Source organism: Cyrtonyx montezumae, unplaced genomic scaffold (genome assembly GCF_038088225.1).
Source record: "Cyrtonyx montezumae isolate F1298 unplaced genomic scaffold, pur_monq_1.0 scaffold_8, whole genome shotgun sequence".
Lineage (NCBI taxonomy): Eukaryota > Metazoa > Chordata > Aves > Galliformes > Odontophoridae > Cyrtonyx > Cyrtonyx montezumae.
In genome coordinates, this window is record NW_027072089.1 from 76,647,206 (window position 1) to 76,670,417 (window position 23,212).

Consider the following 23,212-nt stretch of genomic DNA (forward strand, 5'->3'; position numbering starts at 1 on the left):
TTCCACAGTAAAGGGTTAACACCCTCTATCACATCTGTGTAAGGGTCAGGATGCTCTATATCCCCACTCCTGCCTTGACCTAGTACTCTCTATTCTCCCCCTCTTCCACCGTCAGGAGCTTCAGTTTTGTACTGTCTAAAATTCAGCTGGGTTTTTGTGTTTTCTGGGTTTTCCAACTACTCTGCCAGAGGGCAGATCAGTCAAACTGGAGGGCTGTATTCAGTTGTCTTTTTTCTTTAACAAACATTAAAAAAAATAAAAAAAAAACACTGAATGAAAGAAAAGTAAGAATGGCAAAAAGAGACTCTCATTTTAAGTTCTGAGTGTTTGTAAAATACACACTTCCACATATACAAATAAGCATTGTTACTGATACATTTCAAACACTTACGCTTTCACATTCAAATTGCAAACATATAAAGGAAGAAACAGGACATCACCAGAACCACAAGAAGTGGTCTTGCTGCAAATGGTTTAATTCAAGGCTGTCAAATCCTAAAAACTAAAACAGCCTTTATTTCCACAGTTCAGCATCCCTGATGAAGCATATTCATATATTCAACAGCAAAGTGCCTGAGGATATTTATGTAAATCCTTTAGATAGCAAAGATGAGAGAAAAGGAGCTAAGTGCCAGCTGCCAATTCACTGAACAGAAAGAAACAAGATAACCGGGCTGCAGACACCATGAGTCTGCACGCAAACCACTGCTGCAGGACTTGCACACAAGCAGAGGCCATGCTCCAAAGTGTTTCCTCTGGCCCTCAGAGGAATTGAGGAACTGAAGCAGGGATCTTTCAGTGGTAGGGTGTTTTGTTAGAAAAATCAGCGAGAGAGGATACAGAAACTTTGGAAAAGGAAACAGTAATTGGGAAGATGCAGATCCTTGAAGGAACAGAAATGATCAATTTTTACAGTTTTCTCTTTCAGTTAGCACAGGGCACACATGCTGACTGCATGATAAAGCCCTTTATATACTGAAAGACAGTCCTAACCACTGTGAACTGTATGATACAACTCTCCAGTACTATGGCATGCCACGTTGTGCAACAGGTTTTCTTCAGCTCCATAATTCCTCATGCTCAACACTTAAAACTCATCAACCTCACTGTTCTCACACCCACTATTTGGTTTCTGTAATCATTCAGCAAGCATTGATGAGTGCCAATGGGCGCCACTGTTTCTCACAGAGGAACTCAGTGATACACCTTTGCTTCATTAGCACTTCCATGTCAGACACCATTCTGTTAGACTGCCCCTCTGCTGCCACCTGTCACACAGCAACAAAATGTAATGGAATATTGGTGGGAATGTTCAACCTCTACAGCCATACCACCAACATCCACCTCTGATGTTGTGAGTCAACAAAATAGAAGGCATTACTTTCAGAGTGGTCCTCATAGATAAGCATGAGGCAGTTTATCCAGCAACCCAAGGGGCATTAGATTTACTATTTTCCTATAGATTTACTTTTTTCCTATTTTCTTTCTCACTGAGATCCACCAAGCCCCATGCTGTTTCTCTCACCTCACTTCCCTGTTGAAGAATATCCCCTGCCCTCCCCATTCCACTGCCTCTGCCTGTCCTGGTTATGACCCCCATCTTTATTACACAAAGCCTCAAACTCCAAGAAAAGACCAAACAGATTTACACAAGGAAACACTGAAACACATATAAATCTTCAGATATATTATCTTACAGATTAGCCTCTTAGGTTCTTCTAAAAACCTTACCTACTTCCCATTGGGTAATAAATCCAATTATGTTCAGTCCTCCTGCACAGAAGCCACTGCCAGTAAGCTTTTCATGTAAAAACTAAAAGCTTCTGGGTGTGCTGCTGAAACCTGAGAGCAGCAGGATGCCCACCTTCTAAGAGGATTGCATCCTCCCTGATCAGTGTTCAGCATTTCAGACAGAAATAATTTTTTTCAGCATTTCAGACAGAAATTTCAGACATTCTGTGAAACAGAAGCTCACATTTTTTGCCAAAGCACATGCATTTTATAGCACAGGTACTCATTTACAGTACATCTAATGGTGACATTTTAAAAAATATATAAAGTTGGTATTATAGCTTCCCCCCTTCTCCCCATTTGAGCACTTTTGTTTCCTTAGTAGCTCACCCTAACTTTCTGTTTGTGTACATACACTGGTTCTAAAGCTAAGAACAGAAGGTAAAGCCCCGTGGTCTACATGGCTGACATCAACAGTCTAAAAGTGCCCGTGTTCAGTGCCTATACCGGCTATCCCAGAACCAAGCAGACACTGAGATCCCCATGTTGTAACACAGCAGGGATCAAGTGAGGAAAAAGAAAAGGCCAGCTGCCTTGCCAAACCTTTCTAGCTGTTACTAGAAGATGCTGTCTCTTATTCTTGACCACAGAATAAAAGGGCCTGAAATGTCTTCCCCAATGAATTTAGCAGTATCTTTGATAAATCAAGGTTCCTCTGGAAACACGAAGTATTTATACAAATGAACAAGGGGATTAATCACTGTTAGAAGTACACATTCCTATTGCGATAGTTCCAACCTTTCCTCCTGATATTTAATCATAAATGTAAAACCATCACATTACATCTCAGGTACTACAACCTTCCTAAATAAATGCCATCTATTTAAACAAAACAAGAACAAGATGCTTCAAAAGATGTGCTATGATCGCTGACCTTAAAGGACCTTGTCCCTTAAGGAGGGAGGAGAAATTACTTGTTGCACTTTGATCCAAATGTCAGTTTTCTGGAAATATCAGTTTTGAAAGACAGAGTGAGCATCATGGTGCTGTGCCTTTAGTCACAAAAAGGAAGAAAAAAATATTTATGTATAAGGCATTTCCTGAATTTGCTGTACATCTTCAAAGACATTATGAAAGAACTATTTTCTATCACCATGACAAGTACATGATGTATCAACAGTGTGGAAGGACTCCATCTATGTGATTGATACTTCCCTGCATCAAACCCATGCAAATTTTTAAGGTAGTCATACCTCAATTCATCTTGGACAACAGGGAGAATGAAAAGTTGCATTTTAATACAGCAGAGAAGCATGTTTTAATAGCTGTACACAGCATACAAAAATTTTCTACAGAGCTACAGCTATGGAATTCATCTTGACTATACACAAAAAATATGTCCTTGGGATGATTAAGATGTTGTATTCAAGCAATTAAGTTATTTTCAACACGTATCATCAACACGGTATGGGATTTTTCACACATGTGAAGGCACTGATCTGACATTAAACAATGCTTAAGCTGTTTCCTGAAAAACAATGCAACAAACAAGAAATACCTTATTGATATCAAACACTGAAGATATCAAAATAAACACAGCTAGAGGAAAGCAAGCTCTGATTATAATCCAGCTGCTCATCTTCTTTGTATACAATTTTTCTTAATCTAATGCTCCTGCCATCTCACTGTGTGTCAATCAGAACCGGAACAGCTGGAAGCACAGTCTTCCCCAAAAACACAGTATGCACTGTACATACACAAAAAGCACTTCTGCGCTTCTGTGTTATTTAATATATTAAATCATTTGCACCTGTCTGAATAATCAAATGGCTTTCATTGGTTAAGAAGATTTCCATGCAACTAATCACCTCACTACTCCAGTCCTCCCCTTCTACTCCTCTTAGAATTTTTTTCACAGCCCAGAGATGCCAGCTTTGGGAATGCTTTTGCAGTAGTAGCATCTGGCCCCTTGGCATACACCTCTTCAAACTATGCCAGGTCTGCAGTTGCCTTAAGGTATATCAAGCGGGCAGAATGCTAATAAAAACTTCACTATCCTGGACATCAGTTTTCCTCTGTCAGCAGTGTTCAGGTTTGTTCTCCCTCTCTCTTCCTGCAAAGCATCTGGCATTTTGGTACCTGCCTTTCTTACGTATAAAGGTCAGAACATATTGCCAGATTCTCAGCATCCTGATAAGAAAAGCCTCTGATTTTGCTAAGCAAGTAATTTTTGAAGACTTCCTTGCCTTTCATAAACAGTGAAAAAAGTATCAAGTAGAAGGAAGTGGGAAGGAAACTCAATTCAGACAGTAAATCCCTTGAGGCAATCAACAGGAGTAGACTATAAATATTTTAAACAATTATTCAATGCAAGTCTTACAAGTAACTTACATATAAGTAAGGGACATTTCTGCTTTGTATATTCACCCCCCATGAGAGCAGGTTGTGCACCTGGCCCAGCAGAATCCTCAGACACTTGCAGATACTTCCTTTCTAAATGTATACCTGTGAAATAGGTAGCCTCAGGATACACTTTTAGAAAGGTTTGCTCCTTGATGAAGGAACTTGGACTAAACGTAAAAAAAAAAAATTACTTGTCAGCCTTATCAATAGATTCAACTACCTAAATTCTTACCTTCCCTCAAATATGATCAAGTAAACTCTGCTGAAGTTTCCACTGTACAACAATGATCAGATCCATCCTCCCCACCCTTATAAACTTGACAGATGATTTAGGGGATGCAATTTGGATCTATGTAAAAAGGGGAATGTTTCCAATGGTCTCCTTCATTCCCTATTCACTGAGCTAGTCACACCTCTGTTAGAGGATGGATTCCTTACAGAAATCAAGTGTACAGAAATCTGTTGACAATACTGTCTAAATTAGACATAAACACAGCCCTGTAATATATAAGAACTAGTTTAGTGTTTTTGGTAATATAGATTCCACATACAATTCAAACACTTCTTTTAAAGTCATTGCATCTGAGGACTTGAACAGTTTTCTAGCCACTTGGTAGTAATACACTTGAAAATTCAGGCTAAGAAACAGGATTTTCACCACTGAATATAAATACATTTGTTCATGCTGAAAAACTAAGCTGAGGTTTTTCAGTATACTCTGCTTTCTACAGAATATGTTATCTGTGAAGATATCTCTCTCCCCCTAGTTGTATACCACTTTAATAGTAATTGAATCAACTTCTCTGAAAATAGAATGTCTCAATCTGAAGTTTTAGATGTGTGTATCTCTTTGAACTCACATTTCTGTTGCACAAACTTGAACAACATTTATTCAATTACACCATTTAAATTATTAAAGAAAGGCAATTCTTGAGACATCTTTGTTTATTTTTCCATTATCATGATGGTGAAGGAGAATCTCTAATATTCCAAAACAGAATGTTACATTTCATATTTCCACATAAAGTTGATGGTCCCAAAAGCCATGAAGTATGCTTCACTAACCTCCAATAAACTGGGGAGTAATAAAGCATTATGCTTTCTGAGCGTCAAGATACAGATTTACAGCACCAGAAATATTTTAAAAGCATATTTAACTCCTTTCTACAAAAATTCAAATAACCGAGCAGTAGTAGAAGAAACTACTTACACCTTGCTGAAAGGACAGTAGGAGTCAAAACACACAACTGCAAGGTCAATCATAGATTAACAAAACATTTGTGGGCAAGCCCTCCATACCTATGCTGACAAATCCAAATAATGCATACCTCTGTAGAGAAGTTTTATTTCTGCATTTACAAATTATTCTGAAACAGCATACCAAGAGATCACTTACTTCAGATACAAAAAGAAGCTATCCAAAGCTTTACCTTTTTAATTTCTCTTGAGAACAGTAGAGAAACTGCTTCATTCCATACCCTTTTATATGCTAAATAATAAATACTACTTTGCATCTGCAGAGACTTTTGCCTTCTAAGAGGTTACAAATGTAAAATTATATGTAGACAATTATACATAGACTTCCATCTAAATATTTTTTTTTCAGTGTAGCATTAGAGGAATAACAGGTATTGGATCAACAGTTTAACATTGCTGCTGCCTTCTGGGTTTCTATCCTTCAAAACATCTTTGTCAGCACAGAGCAAAAAACCTCAGATACATTAACAAATCCGAGGGTTCTGACAGTTAACATGGACAAAGCTAGCTGTGACCTGAAACACATACCCTTCCTACCAAATACACACAACCTGACCTACAGCATCACAGGAAAAGCCATCAGAAGTGGATACATTCCTTAAGCATTTCAGTTTGGTTCAAGCAAAATTTACTTAAACTATTGATAAGTGTTAGCTTACTCTAACATGGTAGACCATCAGCTACAGCTGAAGCTCAGGCTTACATTTCGCTGCTCTCACAGCCACCTACACACAAAGGAAGGCACCAGTAGACGTGTCATATCTAGAATTATCTCAGGCTTTCCTACAGTTGATATTTTTTCCTACTAGGAATCATTTGTGTGTTTAAGTTTGTTCTCAAATGCTTTACCACAGTTATTAATGACTGCTTGGACAAGGCCTCTTGGTAGCTTCTCACTCAAAGGCCAACTTCCAGCAGTGAAGGCATGCAGTGAATACTATTCAGCATCTAGCCAAGCACTGTACAGTATATACTGAATGAGTATTTGCATTAATGTATAATGGTCTGTGGTATGAAACTGTTCCTATTTTCCTACAGTGATGATACAAATTTATTTTCTCAAGGAACTGAATAAAGTCTTTATTCTCATAACAAGCAGTCATTGGTACCTTTTGTAAGGTAATTCACAGACTCAAGGAATCTATTTGGTTTCATGTAAAAACATCTCCCATTAAACTCTTATCCCAAATTCTCATTTTAGAAGCTACTTACGTATATCTAAAGAGAGTAAAACAAATTTACTTTTTCCAATGCATCATGTCAAAAAGTAACAATACTTTCATAACAAGTTTTTGTCACATTTTCAAAGTGATGAGTTCTCAAGCATTTCAACTCTAAACAATACAACACAAAAAAGAGGAAAACACTACTTCATAAGGTAATTAGTAGCACTCAGTTCCTTTAAAGATAGTCTAGAATAAAGAAAAACTCATCCTATTCTACTGAACAGATATTTCTTGTAGACAGGTAAAATATAATCAGGAGCTGTAAAGTTGATCTAGAAGTCTTCCCCACATAACCAAAGATGACTGACCATCCGTTCCATAAATAAGTTTTGTTCCATATCATCAGTAAGTTCCTTGATAATACTAACATCATTCTTAATCAGAACGTTATTTAAAACATTCATTATGTGCCCAAGATTGACTTAACAGTGGTTGCAGAGACTAAGTGTCTTTGAACCTTTCCCTTAGAAGAAGTTAGTGGTATAAAACAACACAATAAATCTCTGCTCAGAAAGATAGCAGTCTTATTTAGCAGTTAAATGTGCTTCACAAGGAAAGGAGCAGTAAAGTACTTGAATCTATGATATAAAGATCTTAACATTGGGTTTATGTCTCAAAGGAAAACAACTGTGTTCAATAACAAAGAATTCTTGGAGCACTCCATATAGTAAAAGCAGAACTGATCCTGTGAACCCAAAGCAAAGTTTTCTCAAGCCTTTAGGGGCAGGGGAATGGAAATAGGATAAAGCAGCTTTAGTTGGATAAAACTGAAGGGTGAGAAGGTCACTAACAGCTCTGCACACTAGAACACAGAGCTCACAGTCCAACAGATCTCTTCAAAAACTCATCAATGGACTTGGAAGCATCAATACTAGGCAGCACAAATTCTAAAAATTATGCATTTCATTTCTGGCTGTAAAACATTTTGTTTATTGGCTTCTCATTAGAGCTTAAATTGCAGAAGAACAATTCTTGTCCAACTTCAATATACATACAAACAAGGAAGAGAACAGATTGTTTTCTTCTAATCCTATAGTGACTTTAATCTCCCAAAGAATGTTAAAAGAACAAAGCAAATGTGAATGTCACCATGAAGTCTATATAAAGGTATATTGTCAAAAGTTTAAACAAATAACCCTTAAAACAAGATTAAGGGTAAGGAACTAAACTTTTTTTCCCCCCTGAAATCTACATCTAATGTAAACTTCAAGATATAAATTAACGGAATAGTCTTCTGTTTAATGCAAAGTTTCATAGTCACATAAACACTATAATTTAATACAGGCTGAAGCGACCAGATTTCTCTATTGTTGGTATTTCAGGGAAACACAAAGCGTTAAGGCAATCAAGTTAAGTTTTAAAGGCACTTACTTAAATGGTGTAAACAGAAACGAAAATGTAGTTGCCTTTTTCTGATTCATCTTAACCTGCATAAAAAAAATTAAATAATTATAAGCAAGTTGCAACAAGAATAAAAATTGTACGAGGCATTAAACTAAGTCATAGAAGAGACTGTTGTATGGTGAAGTGTTAGAATGGAAGACTTTTAGGAATAGGAATAAAATCAAGTTGTCAATATATTATCTATGCAACTTTTCTGAGCACTGAATCAGTGTTTCTGGAAAACCAAAGCTGCTCCAGTGGAGATAAAACACAGTCCCCACTCCCTCACACAGTGATTTTTATAGAAGGATTTCTACAGTTTTTAGGAAAACAGAAAGATCCAGATAGAAATAATAAATGACTTCAGCAACAGTCTCTTATGAAAGTGCTATTAATTATGCTGGACAGGAACTAGAACTCTACTGCTACAGTGTTCGAACAATACTATTAGATCGATTAACCTGTGCTTGGATAAAAATAGAAGATTCTGATGACAGAGTCACTTTGCCCAAGGCCCTTCAAAACATCTTTAAGGTCTCCTGCACCAGTTTGACTTGAGTTTGACTGATGGCATAAAGCAGAGAGAACTTTCTAGCAGAGTGCTCTCAGAATCTGACAGCTTGAAGTAGCAGCCCACATGTCTCATCCTATCCGTGCAATACAACATCCTTTCTCTAGGGAGTACAATCTGTGGTCAGGTCACTCCATCACAGAAAAAGTAAAAACTCACTTGGCATGTCTAATCCAATGCACTACTTCTACTTCAGCAATGAAATGCAAAAGAAATTCTCAAACAACTCCAAAATAATTCTAGAAACAAGCTACTTAACAAGGAAATAGTCTAACACTACAGAATTATAGAATAATTACAGAAGAGAAAGAATTGGTAGCTCTTGTCCTACTTAAGTATTGCCCCAGACAACTAAAAAAAAAAAACCAATGAAGTTACATCTTTAATACTTAGAGCAGATGTTCTTCCAACCATGAATGCTGTACCAGCACACTTCAACTTCACATCCAGCCAGTCACTTCCTCTGCTTCATGGCAGCTCTCCATCACAGATTTGGAAATGACTCTGCTGTTGACATGGCCCGTTTTCCACACAAACTATGTTTGGGAAGATGAGTGTTCAAGGGACAGAAGGTGCTGAAGGCACTAATCATGACGTTACAGGTGACCTCACATCAGTTCCTTGCTCTGCTATTGTCACATGCATATCCTGACAGTCCTGCATGACTCTGCTTTCTGTCAGAATGGAGATTTTGGGATTTGGGAGTGTTTCTTACTCCATAATTAGACAGCATCTAGTGAAATAGTACCTTTTTTTGTTTGCTTGGATCACACATCCTTATAATATCCAATATGAGATGAAACAAGACAGAAAGCAGAGACAAGCTGAACAAAACAACAGACACTAAAGCATAAGTTAAAGGTTAATTAACCCACTAATTTCATTTCTTTCATGGACACATGCCTGCTATTTCTTGATCTGTTTGTTGATTCTGCCTGAGAGCCCTGTCTTCCAAACACAGTTGGAAAAGAAATGTCTCCTCTGATAACAGAAACTGGTACTCAGCTTGAAGCCTATCTACATACTGTCTACAGGTTGGTTCACACTAATATCAATAAACATCAACATTTAATTTAAGAAATGAGAAAAAACCTTTTTCCTTAAAAAAAAAAAAAAAAAAGATTAATTAAAATATTTCAAATCTCTTCAGATAAGCTTCACCACTTGTCAAGCAGATCACCTATGAGGGCTGCTCTGAAAGTAATGCCTCCTATATTACATTGGCCCACGACATCAGAAGTGGATGTTGGTGGTATGGCAGTAGAGGCTGAACCTTCCCATCAATATTCCGTTATGCTTTGTTCTTGTGTGACAGACAGATGGAAATGCATACAAAGCAAAAGTGTGGAACTGAATTCTTCCATGAGTTAAAAATGGCACCCATTAACATTCATCAACTCTTGCTGAATGTTTACAGAGATCAAACAGTGGCTGTGAGCACAGGGAGGGAGGCAGTGGGTGGTGTGTTTCAGCAGTGGTGACAGCTGGTTAACTCCATGGGTGTAGATTTTTACAAGCACAGTATGCAGGCTCTTGTTCTTTGTTGGCACAAATGTATAGCTAATGGTGATTATTATATTGAGAAACTGTTTTGTAGCTGAGAATTTGCACTATTAAATGGTATTATTTTGCTCTTTGTATCTGTTGTAGTTTCCATAGAAATAGGGGGCATTTTCAGAAGGACCTCTATAGCACATGCACACAGTTTTAGTCCTTTGAATTACAACATGCCATATATACCGCATGTCCCAGAAAACTATTTTATACAGAGCAGCAATAATTATTATTCAAAGACATATTCTCCTTATTCAACATAAACTTAGTTACCTTAAATTGCTCAAGAACCTGAACAGCATTGGTAAACATACTCTCTGCTTTGAAATGATCGCTATTGTTCAGGTATTCCAGAGGCAGGGTTCCCTGGGAAGAAAAAAACATTATATATAAATTTTTGAAAGAGATATATATATAAGGGAAAATGTGATTTTTTTCCACACTGAATGGTGGGCCAAAATGGCAATAAGAGCGCTTCGAAGTACTACATAAATAACTACCGTAATACCTTCCAAATACTCTACATCGTTTCCCAACATCACAGAGACTGTTCAAATAACCTCAATTCCCACAGGAACATAAAAAAAAGTAAGTGATGGAAATTGTTACTAAATAGCATAGAGTAATGAGACTTCAACCACTAATATGAGGCCATTTTTAAAATACCTAGAAGCTTTCCATCCAAACCCACACTCAGTCCTGACTCGTTCAGCACTCATGATGAGCAAGTGAGCAGCTCAAATGCCACCATCTGTTCTCACAGATTGTATGTCCAGTAAGGACTACAATATAGGGGGACAAGCTCTTGGGCAGAGTTTGTAAGAAAAATATTTTGAAAATGTGTTGTAATTAGATGTTTTTAATGCAAAATTAAGAAGCATGATAGTACAAGAGTGTAATGCTAACCATCAGTAAGGTATTTAATTAAAAAAACTTTGGAATATCCAAAAAATAGAGGAAGTAAATTCAAAGGAAAAGCCACCTCAGTGCAGATTCTCACTGTTCATTAAATTAAAGCCACAAGATATCATCTAAAAAACACATCACACTAAATTAAACATTAACTTGCAAGAATCAGCTTGTTTCGCCATTAAAATCAAGTTATTCAAACCATATTGTATTTCTACCATCCCTAAAAAAAGAAAAAAAAAGAAACCCTTTCTAGCTTAACATTGTGAAGTTGCACATTATAAAATAATCAGCTGCCTTTCCAAACTCATACACAGAGAATTAAAACTATGAGCAGTCTCATACCCTCTAGTAATTTCCAAGACTTTTTAACTTTCTGCTTATGTCTTAATTCCAAAATCCCTTCCTGTAAGACTCCAAGCAGATTGCTGTAATATGGTAAAATGTAATACTTACTACAGAATTCAAGGGGAAAGGAACACCAATAAGGGAAGCCATCAGTGGTGCTATGTCAGCCTGTGCAAACAGAAGCATCCTCACTTTAACATAAAGTTTCTAGAATGAATAAATTCATTCATTTTTAACTTTTACAAATATAGATACGTTAATGATATCATACTGTGAAGTAGTAAGTTAAAACTACTTAATAATATTTCTTTTACAGTTTCCAGTACTCATCATGAAATGGTTAGATTCAGAACATGAGACTCTATTACTGACAAAGCTTCACAAATATATTTAGTCCATGTTTTTTTTATCAGAAAGAATTCAATATCTTTCTTCTTCACTGCACTCAGAAGCATATCATTTTTATGACAATTTATACCAAGAAAGAATTCCATATTTACAGTTCTAGACAATGCATGGAATATATTGCTTTTCAAAACACTCCTCTGCCCATATTTTCACAGTGAAGATTACTCCTCCCCCTCAAAGCAGGACTCTGGGAGTTTTCTTCACTCAATAGTTAATTCTTGAGGAAGCCCCTTTATCTATGTCAAGGCTTCTCAGAAAGTAAGCTACCATTACCTTCTACTTGTGATGATAAATACTAGTTCTCACTTGGTTCATATTTTCCTTTAACATAGAACTATTCATAAAAATTCCTTCACCATGAATCTGGAGAAATTGCAGAAATCCAAGGCACTGCTGCACATCTGTGCAGAAGCAAGACTCCAAACTGTTATTTTTAGAGGACAACATGTACATATGTCAATATAAAAGCAGAAATCTAATTTACTATTACTACCTGTAATTCCACATACACTAAAGAATACTGGGAAGTCCATTACAAGGAGCAAAGTGACATTCAAGATTCTTCATTTATTTTAAGATGCAGTCTTAAAATGACATCCCCGTAACTCCTAACAACCTTGAGATGAAAATCCATCTCAACTTTCATATAAGAATTTTGTTGAAAGAGCTGATCCAGAACTATCCCACCCTTAACTTTCCAGCACAAGTATCTTTCCTTTGCTTTAGCACACTTGGGACTATTTTATTCATATATTGGGGTACACAGGATGGAATGAAGTAAGAAGCAAGGTGTCAGGGTAGAAATGTACATCATATCCATGAATTACCAAAGCTTGCCTGATTTAATAACAGAGTTGAGTTGTCATCTTTTTTTCTTTGCAATACAACACCACATATTTGTCTAAACACCCAAGTGGCTAGGCCATAACTACAGATCTTGTTGTAAAACACAACAACAATAAAACAATTCAACAGTATTGCAAAAATTAGTTTTGATTCAACAGTAAGTTCTGGAAAAAGTAATAAAAATACAGATTTTGAAATAGCTCTGAAGAACAACACTAAACAAATAAAGCCACCTCAAGCATAGCAAAAAACACACAGCAGACATTAACTAACTTAGGAAACATAGTCATCAGACTACAGTTCGCATTTAGCTGGGTGCTTCCATAGGAATAAGTTCATAGTTCATAAGTAGAAAATAGAGGGTAGGTGTAATGTGATAGAAAGTGCAGCAGGGTAGCATGATCCCAGGCTACAGCAAGTGAGGATTTGCTCAAATGCGACAGCTGGAGGCACAGAAATAAAGGAAATAAGCTGCACACCTTCAGAAGGCCTCTAGTACACAAAAATCTCCAGCAAGACATCCTTGCCAACCCTTAAATGAGGTCTGGGAAGGGGTGGCTGGACACTCAGGTGTATTGCTTGCACCTGAGCTTCCCTGGGTTGGCCCTTCCAGTGATTGAGTACCTGGTGCTCAATCACAGCTTCAAGCTGTGACTTAGTGTTTCCACTACAGTAGGCATTACAACTCATCTCTAAAAAGATACTTGATGCTATTTAAGTTACTTTCAGAAAAGTGGTATTGAGCTTCCAAGGAATACCTGACACACTGTACTGCATTCAAAATGTTCAGAGGGCAGTCCTGAAACAAGATCTTGAATTATTAAATTAAGTAATGTATACCAGGGAAACATTAAGTGAGTGTAGTTATTCATTCAAGTTCCCTCAATTAGTTTAAATTGCACAAAATTGAAGTTCAACATTTATGAGTTCTTAATTTAGATACGTTTGATACCTGATTGACATCCAGTCTCTTCAGATTCTCCAGCTTCCATTCTGCAAAGAGATAACAGAGCACATGAACAGAAAGACTAAATAAATTTGAAAAGGATAATTCAGTTGACACTTAATATCTTGTTGCCACTTCCCAAAAATTGTTGTTGCTAATACGATACGATTTGTCTTTAGGAAAATATATAATTTGGCAGAAAAATATAATTTGGCTTTAGGATGCTAGCTGAAGAACAGTTACAGACAGCACAACAGGCAGAAACAATATAATGTATTTACTTTGTTTCACATTTTCTTTTATCCACCAGAATAAATTGCTGCCTGCAATTGTGACCCAGACAAGTAGAGGAAAGTTCAAGCTTTTTAATTTTTTTGGTACAGCACAGAAAATGACGTGATCTTCCGTACCAACTAAATGATTGAAACTCAGTTTCAGGAGAAGAATTTTTTTTCAATAAGGTTTTTGTTGTCTTTTAAAGAAAAGTTTAACTCAGGGTCCCCTGAATACCAGGCACAGACTAGTACAAATACAATACGTTTGCCACATGCAATACTGGCTAAACTGAGCAAAAGGAAAAAGTTCAATAACTTAGCAATCAGAACAACTACAATGATGACAAAGCCAAGCGTACAAACCCCTGAAGCTGTGGTGCATCATACAAAAAGCTGGTTCAAAACAGAATTTTCCTGCTCCCCATTAATCACTAATGAAATTAAGTAGTAGTTCTTTTTCTTTGGGAGGGGAGAGCTATTTCAAATTAGTTTAGGAGGGTTCGTTTTTCATGTCTTTTCCCAGTGATTAAAATTAGGTGACCCAATACCTACAACAACAATAGGAGCAAATAAACCAAACCAACAAACAACAAACGACAACCTCTGGGTTGACATGAATTAAAGTTTACATGCAAGGAGAAACAGATTTCATTGAAAGCACTCATAAACCATAATGCAAATTCTGGCATGCCCGCATTATTTTCCAAACAACAATAAGCATTCAAATCCTAGACTGCAATCCTTCTCTGACTTTCAATACACCCTGACTACATCATACCCACACGTAAGCTGAAAATTGACCAGGATGGAAAAAACCTCTGATTTGAGTACTGCATGTACTGAAGTTTCTGCAATTAATTTGTAGCAGTGCAAGCTGCAGGAATTTGATTACAAGTTCACTGTAATTTATGTAATAAGAACATCCTGAACAGCAGTAATGCATTTTAACAACAGTAAGAAATAGTTGAAATGAGTTCCCATGGCAACAAAGGGAAAGTATTATCAGTAGTAATCATGAATTCTGTATTAAACTTGCATCAAAATGAGCACGGCTGTTTCCTTTTGCTTTCCAGAACAGGAAGCAGAGTTATAGTTATTTCTAGAGAGAGATTCTCTGCTATATTTTTACTATACAAAAGCAATGCTTGTTTTTCCTTAATAACATTTTCCAATCAAAAAGGTGGTAAAATTATCTAAATAGTGTTTAGGGCAAGAAGGAACCGCAACTCTGCCAGTAAACCTAGGAGCTTTTACATCTCTGCTTTCCTTATTCAGATACTGTCAACATTAAAAGGATTTTGGACCAGGAGCTGTAACATATTAGATCCAAGCACTCCCAAGGAATGAGACTCTCCTCCAAACTGGCCAAACTGGGCTGCACTGCTGGAAATGAGAGAAGGTGGGTCTAGATGTTGTCCTTGATTTATTTATTTTATTTTTGTAGGTGTCTCAAGCTTGCTGTCCAGGTTTCTTGTATGGTGTTTAGCAGTTCTGTCTGTTTGAGAAGATACTTTCCTCATCTTGTCACACTGCTGCTGAAGCCTGCTGAGCTGTCAGATGCAAACAATCCCAAGGAACTGCAGGGAAGTGCCAGTTCAAGAAGAAAGGCTAAGCATGAAGCTACACAAACCAAAGGAAGACTTGCACAATACCTCACAAAAGCAGAAATAACAAAGGGATACATTGAGCTACTACTTCAGGTGAAGCAAATTAGGCTGAGCTTCCTCTGATACAGGGAAGTCTGTAGATGAAAGCCACCACCACACTTAAAAGTCTGCTTTGGAATGGCATTTCAAGGCCACCGGGCAGGGTCTACGCTAAGGAACCTTACGTTCTCTCTGCCTTGAAGGCTCAAGCCAGTAGCCAAATGGGTAATGCTGTGCATTGCCCACAGGATGCAGCTCTGCCATCACAAATCTTTCCAAAACAATTGCATGGACAGCCTTGAGGGAAGGCAAAGCACAGGTGAAGGGATTGATAAGGAGTCTGCTGTCATTCTGGAGCAGACACTGCGTCCCTCAGGCACCCAAGAAATACACTGATCATTGCATGACAAATTGGATGGACTGAGCCCTGACGGTCAGCACTGCCTCTGGGGGTATCTACCCTTGATGGCAATGATGAGAAGGAGACGATTCACTTGGCTGCCTAGAGCCTGTTTGCACTGAGCAGAGCATAAGTTTGGCAGCATTGAAAATACTGCACTGCTTCCATGAACTTGTAACTCTGAACTTAGGAAGGATTTTGTCAGAAGATGCAAGAATTTGAACGTACAATCTGAAATGGAATCTGCCACTTGCATACATCTGTAATAAAGCAATCTTGAAAATGCATTCTTTACCTGCGCATGGTTTCTCTTTTATTTATTATGAGCAGAAAAGGCAAGCTCAGATAACTTTTTTAGAGACTACTTTCAAAATTTTTCTCACATACCTGGGCTTTATGAAAAAATATGGTTTTGTAACTTAATGAAGTACCTGAACTGCACTGACCTAAGCGTCAAGTTCAATTTCAACAACTTTTTCTTTACATTCCCAGCTACATAGCCTACTGGAAGCTCTAATAAAATGCCACAGAGTAATATGCTATCACAGAGAGAACACTTATTATTCAAAGAGAGATTAAAACTCTCAGTATATTCACACAAATTCAGAACTCAAATAGAGATTGTTCCTGGCAATTAAGAACCTGTAACCAGTGTCTAAACCAAATTAACACCACACTCTCTGGCTGGAAAGTTGCAAAGCAAGTCTAGAACAAAAGGCAGCATCATGTGTTTGCCTTTAACAAAAAAAAAAGACAGACAGACAGACAGAAAGAAACCACAACACCAAAACACCAGTACAAGAAGAAATATGAAGCAGGCACAGCAGGCTGCAGACATATTCCTTCCTTTAAGGAAAATAAACATTTTCTAACAGGTGACAGCCAAGTCAGTTTTCCAGTTGTGTATCTAGACATCAGCTCAATACTCACATTTTTTGGAGTGCTCCACAGCATTTTTGACATTATTTCAAGTCAGATACTGAAGTTTATATTGAAGTTAAGAATCAAAATTGCGACAGTCATAAAAACCTGCTATTATGGATAAGCAGAGACACTAAGTGTCTTTAGAAGTCTTGCAGAACAACTGCCAAAGGCTCCAGAGTCCGTTGTTTTTATTCTATTCTACTGCTTTTTAGTTATATGACAGATACTGTGATTTTCAAGAGAGAAGAATGAGCACAATGTGTGTGTTACCTACACTTGTTTAATTACCAAATACCCTCAGATGAGGAGGTGGGATTACAACCTGAGTTTTAACTATTTTTTTGCTCATTTTCTCTTCTCCAATGCATGAAGGCTGATGCAAAAGTAATGCCTTTTATTTTATTTATTATTAAATATTATTTCTCTGAAAGAGTGCTCAGGCACCAGAACAGGCTGCTCAGGGAGGTGGTGGAGTCACTGACCCTGGAGGTGTCCAAGGAACATTTAGACACTGTGTTGAGGAACATGGTTTTGTGAGAACTATTGGTGGTAGGTAGATGCTTGGACTGGATGATCTTGTATGTCTTTTCCAACCTTGATGATTCTAAAATTACATTGGCCCATGACATCAGAGGCAGATGTTAGTGATATGGCAGTAGAGATTGAACCACCCCACAGCCCACCAACACTCCATTACATTTTATTGCCACATGACAATAGCAGCAGAGGGGCAGTCTGACACAGTGGCATCTGACATGGAAGTGCTGACAAAACAAAGGTGTGTCATCAAATTCCACCATGCAGAAAAAATAGCACCCACTGACAATCATCGATATCACCTGAACACAGTGAGGTGGTGGTTGGTGCATTTCAGCAGTGACAACAGAGACATGAAAGACAATACATGTTCTGGGCAGTCATGCAGATTTTTATAAGCATGGCATGCAGACACTTTGGCAAAAATGCATAGCTAACTGCAGTAATTATGCTGAAAAATAGTATTTTATAGCTAAGAATTTGCTCTATCAGATGGTGTTTTTATCCTGTTATAACTTCCATGGAAATAAACAGGAGGCATTACTTTTGGAGTAATCTATGTACCCTGACAAAAAATCCAGAAAAATAGGAAGTCACTACCTCTTTGAGCCCAAGTAAGAACCTGAGAGAATAGAGACATATTAAGAAAGAGAAGAGGCAATAAAAGTGAAACATATGAAAGAGGAAGAGCTAGTGCTGTTCATCACAACTAGTATTATAATCCCAAGAAAATGCCAATAGGATGACACTTATAATATATTTGAAATAGTAAATTTGATTGTTTTAAAATGTTTTAAATATTAATGTTTACCCTTCTTAAAGTACATAGGGGAAAAATACAAGAGTCACAGTTTGTCATTGAGGAAGACTGTTTACATTTTCACAACAGCCACAAGGATGAATGCAAGATAGGGCTCCCCTGGCAATTTCCCAGGGTCCTGCTGTGTAGCTGGAAAGAGATCTTACACCACGTCAACTTTTCATGTTTTGATACAAACAGCTTTTAACCTCTGGGAGTCTTCATAAAAATTAAATCTCTGGAACTAAGTTTCAGGAGTGTGAATAGTCTCCTGTACCCAAACAGAAACTCTTCAGTTCCATGGCTCACAGGAAATTACTCTCATATTACCTGCCCAGCTTCGCTGTCTCTTCCATATACGTGCATTGTCACCTTTTTTTTTTCTTCACACTTTCTTGCAAAAAGCAAGTCACACAGTAATGGAACAGATGCTAGTGAAGCTTAACAGATAAAACCGTTGAGCATTAGCCTTTCTGCCAAAATCTCAGACTAAGTTTCATATTTTAAATACCTTTCAAAAAATTGTCTTGAAAGAGCTGGGACGTGACTTTCTGTGGATTATTCACTCCAGCACCCCAAACAATCAGTGGTGTTAAAGTCTCTGAGGGATGACCAGCTCCATGGGATCCTAAGATGCACAGAAAAAAAAAAAACAGCCTAAATTTTAAAATGCATAGTGTAACACATAGAAGTTATATATATTTACACATACATAAATAATGTTTCTATTATAATATAATATAGGATCCTCTTACAGAGGACCTAACCCAGCTTCACAGCTTTTTTTCTGTCACTAACAATAAAGGCAGAATTCAAGGTCCATGTTGGGAAAGTGGTATCACCTAGGTGAAGCCTGTAAAGGTATAATGTTGAACACAGAAAAAAAAAGAAAGAAGAAACCACTAATACAGAAACTAAACTCAAGCAGTCAAAAGGCTTTAGGCACAGAGGAGTCACTTGTTCAAACATTGCATTTGCCTGTCTCTAAGTGTTCCATGGAAATCAGAGGTGGGTAATTTGAGCAATTAGATAAGTGCCTAGAAATCACATAGGACTGATCTCTTCGATACCCAAATAATCATCAGACTTCTTTTTCAAAAACAAGAAACAAAGCAACTGCCATTCTTTCTCAGTGATGCAAATTCATTTTTAGTGTGCTATCAGGCTTTAAAACCTTAAGAACTGATGAAATAGCATACCAGATTCCCTTCACATTAACATATCAGTTGCCAAAAGAAGAAAAAAAAACTTTAGAAATATCTCAATACCAGCTGCATTGAAGCAAAAGCCACACAAGCCTGAAAGCAGCTTTCGTCATTGAATTCAGTGGGTGAGGTGCCACAGTGGGATTTAATCCAGTCACAAAAGCAATGAGGTTGTTATACAAACTATGCTGGTCTGACTCTACAAGAATGCATATTTTGTTTTTGTCTGCATGTGTGTATATCCTGTTTGTATATATATTTCAACCACTGTAGAGGATAGAGATTAATGCACTGGTTCAAAGGCAACTTTATTAAGAATTATTGTTAAGAAATAATTAGGTATAAACTTGGGAATAACAGAGGCTGCCTGTACAACTATGGCAGAACTGAAAAGCCAGATCTGTTTTCTTTAAACAGCTCAAAGCTTAAAAGCGTACAGGTTTGAAAATAAGATTTCAGACACTGAAATCCTTTGTAAGGAGGAGTTCTCTGGGCTTGAAAGCAGCAAATACTTGTCTTCACAGAGTTTGGGAAAAGAACAGATGGAGGCCACACTTACCCCATCCTCCAGGCATCACTTATTTCCTTCTATTACATAAGGAAAGTACAATTTTTGGTAAGTTTTCATTTTAGCTGAGCCACTAACTCTATCAGCATTTTATTGAGATTGTGCCTCCATTAACTCTGTAAAACTGAGAGAGGCAGCTGTATCCATTCTCATCAATTTAAAAGCCAGGTTTCAGCCCAATCCAAATTATGCAATAGGGAAGAAACAATTTTCAGCTGGGTCTGTTTCCCAAACACACACTTTTTTCAGGAGAAAGGGAAGATGATGGTGATGCTGGTTTAGTTTTCCATTCTTTGATCCAGCATACATCACAGAACTATTTATGCCAGCAAGGTAGCAAGACCAAGTAAGACATGAGTGTGAGACTCCCTGTGTCAGTGAGGAAGCCCTTTTGATGTCAGCTTAAAGCTGAATCTTGAAGTCAGACTGAGAAACCAAGTGATTTTTATTGACCTTCGCTAACAACCACGATTTCTTTAATTTTGTCAAATTTAGAACACGTTCTCTTCCCTAAGAAATCTTCCCAATCCTCTTATTTATCTAAATCTGTTCCATCCTGCTCTTCAAATGGTCTGTAAAAGACCACAGCAGCTGCAGATACTACGAATTTGAATAAGAAGCTATTGAAATTGCCTTCAGAAGGCTAGCTATGGACCTTAAGCATGAAGTTAGCTGCTGTATTCATTGAAGTCAACTTGAAAGTCACTCATGCTTCTGGCAGAAGATGATGCTTTCACTTCAGACAGAAAGGGATGACAAAACTATGACAGATCAGTAGTTCTCAAAGCCTGAAGACTTACTCCTGTCACCTTTTATTCCCCCTTCAAAGGTTCTGGTACATAATAATGAGAACACCTAGAATACTTTTTATCTTTTTTTGTTTGTTTTGGGTTTGTTTTTTTTTTTAAACGCAGGTCTGTCTGCTCATTCACTGACAGCAAAATCAACCCAGGCTGATGCAGATGAAAGGCAGGTCTTTGAATACAATACTATGGCATCGTTCTATATTTACATATGTACTTCCTTAAGAGCATATAGGACACTCAGCAAGCTGATGATGAACCAGCTGCGCCAGCAAGGAAGGCCTAACAGCACCCTGGCCTTTGTTAACAGGAGCCAAGAGAGAAGATCCAGGAAAGGTATTATTCTTCCTTGGTCATGTTGGCCATGTGGAACAGCCTCTAGGCACTGTAGCCAGTTTGTGACTCCCAGAACAGAATAGACATCTGGAAGAGAAACAACTGGAACAGGCTCAGTGGAAGGCCCTACACTGAGCACTTGTCTTGTGAGGAGAGGCTGAGGTGTTGGGATTTGTTCAGCCAGGACAAGAGATAGCTTTGGGGAGCTAAAAGCAACCTGCCTGCATACCAGGGTAAGTGGGTCAGCAAGAAGATAGAGTCAGGACCATGCTGTGCAACATGGGAGGAGGATAAAAGGCAAAAGGCATGTGTTGAAACAGAGGGCCAGACTGAATGTGATAGAAGTGTTTCCTCCATCCATGACCAGCAGTCAAGAAATGGAAAAGGTTGCCCAAAGGGGTTGTATAGATTCAATCCTTCAAGGTTTTCAAGGCTCTACTAGATAGAAGCCAAGCAGTCCTACCTGATCCCAAAGATGGCCCTCCACTGAGTAGGCAGTTGGACATCCTGAGGTCCTCTTGATCATATATATTATTATATATATATACACACGCACACAGGCATTTACACAAGCATGTATATTAAAAAATTACTACTTGAAAAAAATGGCATCAGAATTTATGCATTATTGTGACAGCCAGCTCAAGAGTAAATAATAATCAAAACAATTTTTCAGAATATAATTAGGCCAATTTTGAATAAATATGAATAGTTTTTTCATCTCAGATAACAGAAAAAGACAGCATGCTATCCGTCAGAAAAGTTTAAGATTTTCTACCTAGCCTTGAACAAGATCTTGTGATACTGCAGTTAATACTGTGTTTACAATAGGCTTCAAGACACAACTGTATGCAAAAAGAGTCACCAATAAGTGACAGAAGACAAAAAGCTTGAATAATAATGAAAATCTGTAATTTAATTTTTTTTTTTACCTTATTATACTCCTCACAAGCCTCAGTCAAAACATGAGGCTATTAGGCCTACTGCACATTCTTCATTTTTCATACAGCCCTAGCCTCCAAGGAGTTCTGTCACTTGATAACAACAGTAAGCAGAAGGAATGGCATGTCCACATGTTCACACATGTCCACCCATTCTTCTCCATTTCTTACCAACATATGCTCACATGTGTAAAAAGTGTTCATTCATATTCACACATTGCATGATAATGCATGTTCTGGCAACTTTGGGTGTCTGGAGCGTTCACATGTAACCCAGCTAGTTACCATAAACTCAGCAGACTATCAAAATTTAAAAAAGCTCACCCCAATCTGTCATTCCATGGTCAGAAGTTAAGATATATGCAGTTTTTCCATCATTTCCATAGAAGCTTTCAAGTACTGAAACAATTTCATTTATACCTTCATCAACTTTTCTAATATTCTCCTTGTATTCCCTGAAAAAAAATAAAAAAATAAAAAAAAGGTTACTAGATTCAAGGTACCTTTTACATTTGGTATAAAGTAAGTTATGCTAATTATGTTCAGTCCCTTGCTTTTATACACTTCACTTTTCACAGAGCCTCAAGCTAACAAAAGGCATCCTAGGTGTAAAATCTCTCCTCCACTAAGTCTAATGTGAAATACTGCACACTGCTGATTGAAAGTCCCTGGAACTATGGTCTCAACAGATTTTTATCTTTATTACACATCTGACTTGTTCTTGACTGTAGACAGTTTATTACAGAGAGCAATTAAGTAAATTTATTAAGGAGCACAGCAACAAGATAAGGATTAACAGTTTTAAACTGAGAAAAAGGGAAGGTTTATATTAGACATAAAGAAGAGATTCTTCACAAAGAGAGTGGTGAAGCACTGGCACAGGCTGCCCAGAGAAGCTGTGGATGCCCCTTCTCTAGAAGTATTCAAGACAAGGTCTGAGCAACCTGATATGGTGGGAGGTGGCCCTGCCCATGTTACAGGTGCTAGAACTGTATGATCCATACAGGTCCACCCAAACTCAAACCGTTCTGTGATTCTAAGTTAAGGACAATGCAAACAATAAGGAATTCTGGAAAAATCAAACACCTTTGCAAGTTAATAACTAGCTTAAAATAACTTCTGAAGATTTCACAACTCAAGAACCAATCTGAGATTATTCACACATTACCACAGATCCCAGAGTCTGAGACAGAGGC

General features: G+C 37.6%; 1 protein-coding gene across 2 annotated transcripts in view; it reads right to left on the reverse strand.

Moving 5' to 3' along the window:
* The window catches only part of PIGN (phosphatidylinositol glycan anchor biosynthesis class N), a 97,756-nt gene that overhangs the window by 49,049 nt on the left and 25,495 nt on the right, over positions 1-23,212 (reverse strand). For both annotated transcript variants that reach the window (XM_065752383.1, XM_065752382.1), the window contains exons 7-12: positions 22,341-22,471; positions 18,675-18,791; positions 13,589-13,629; positions 11,491-11,550; positions 10,399-10,491; positions 7,989-8,044 (exon numbers count right to left, since the gene is read on the reverse strand). In XM_065752383.1, the coding sequence (XP_065608455.1) occupies positions 7,989-8,044; positions 10,399-10,491; positions 11,491-11,550; positions 13,589-13,629; positions 18,675-18,791; positions 22,341-22,471 (498 nt within the window). The remainder of the gene's footprint in view (positions 1-7,988; positions 8,045-10,398; positions 10,492-11,490; positions 11,551-13,588; positions 13,630-18,674; positions 18,792-22,340; positions 22,472-23,212) is intronic.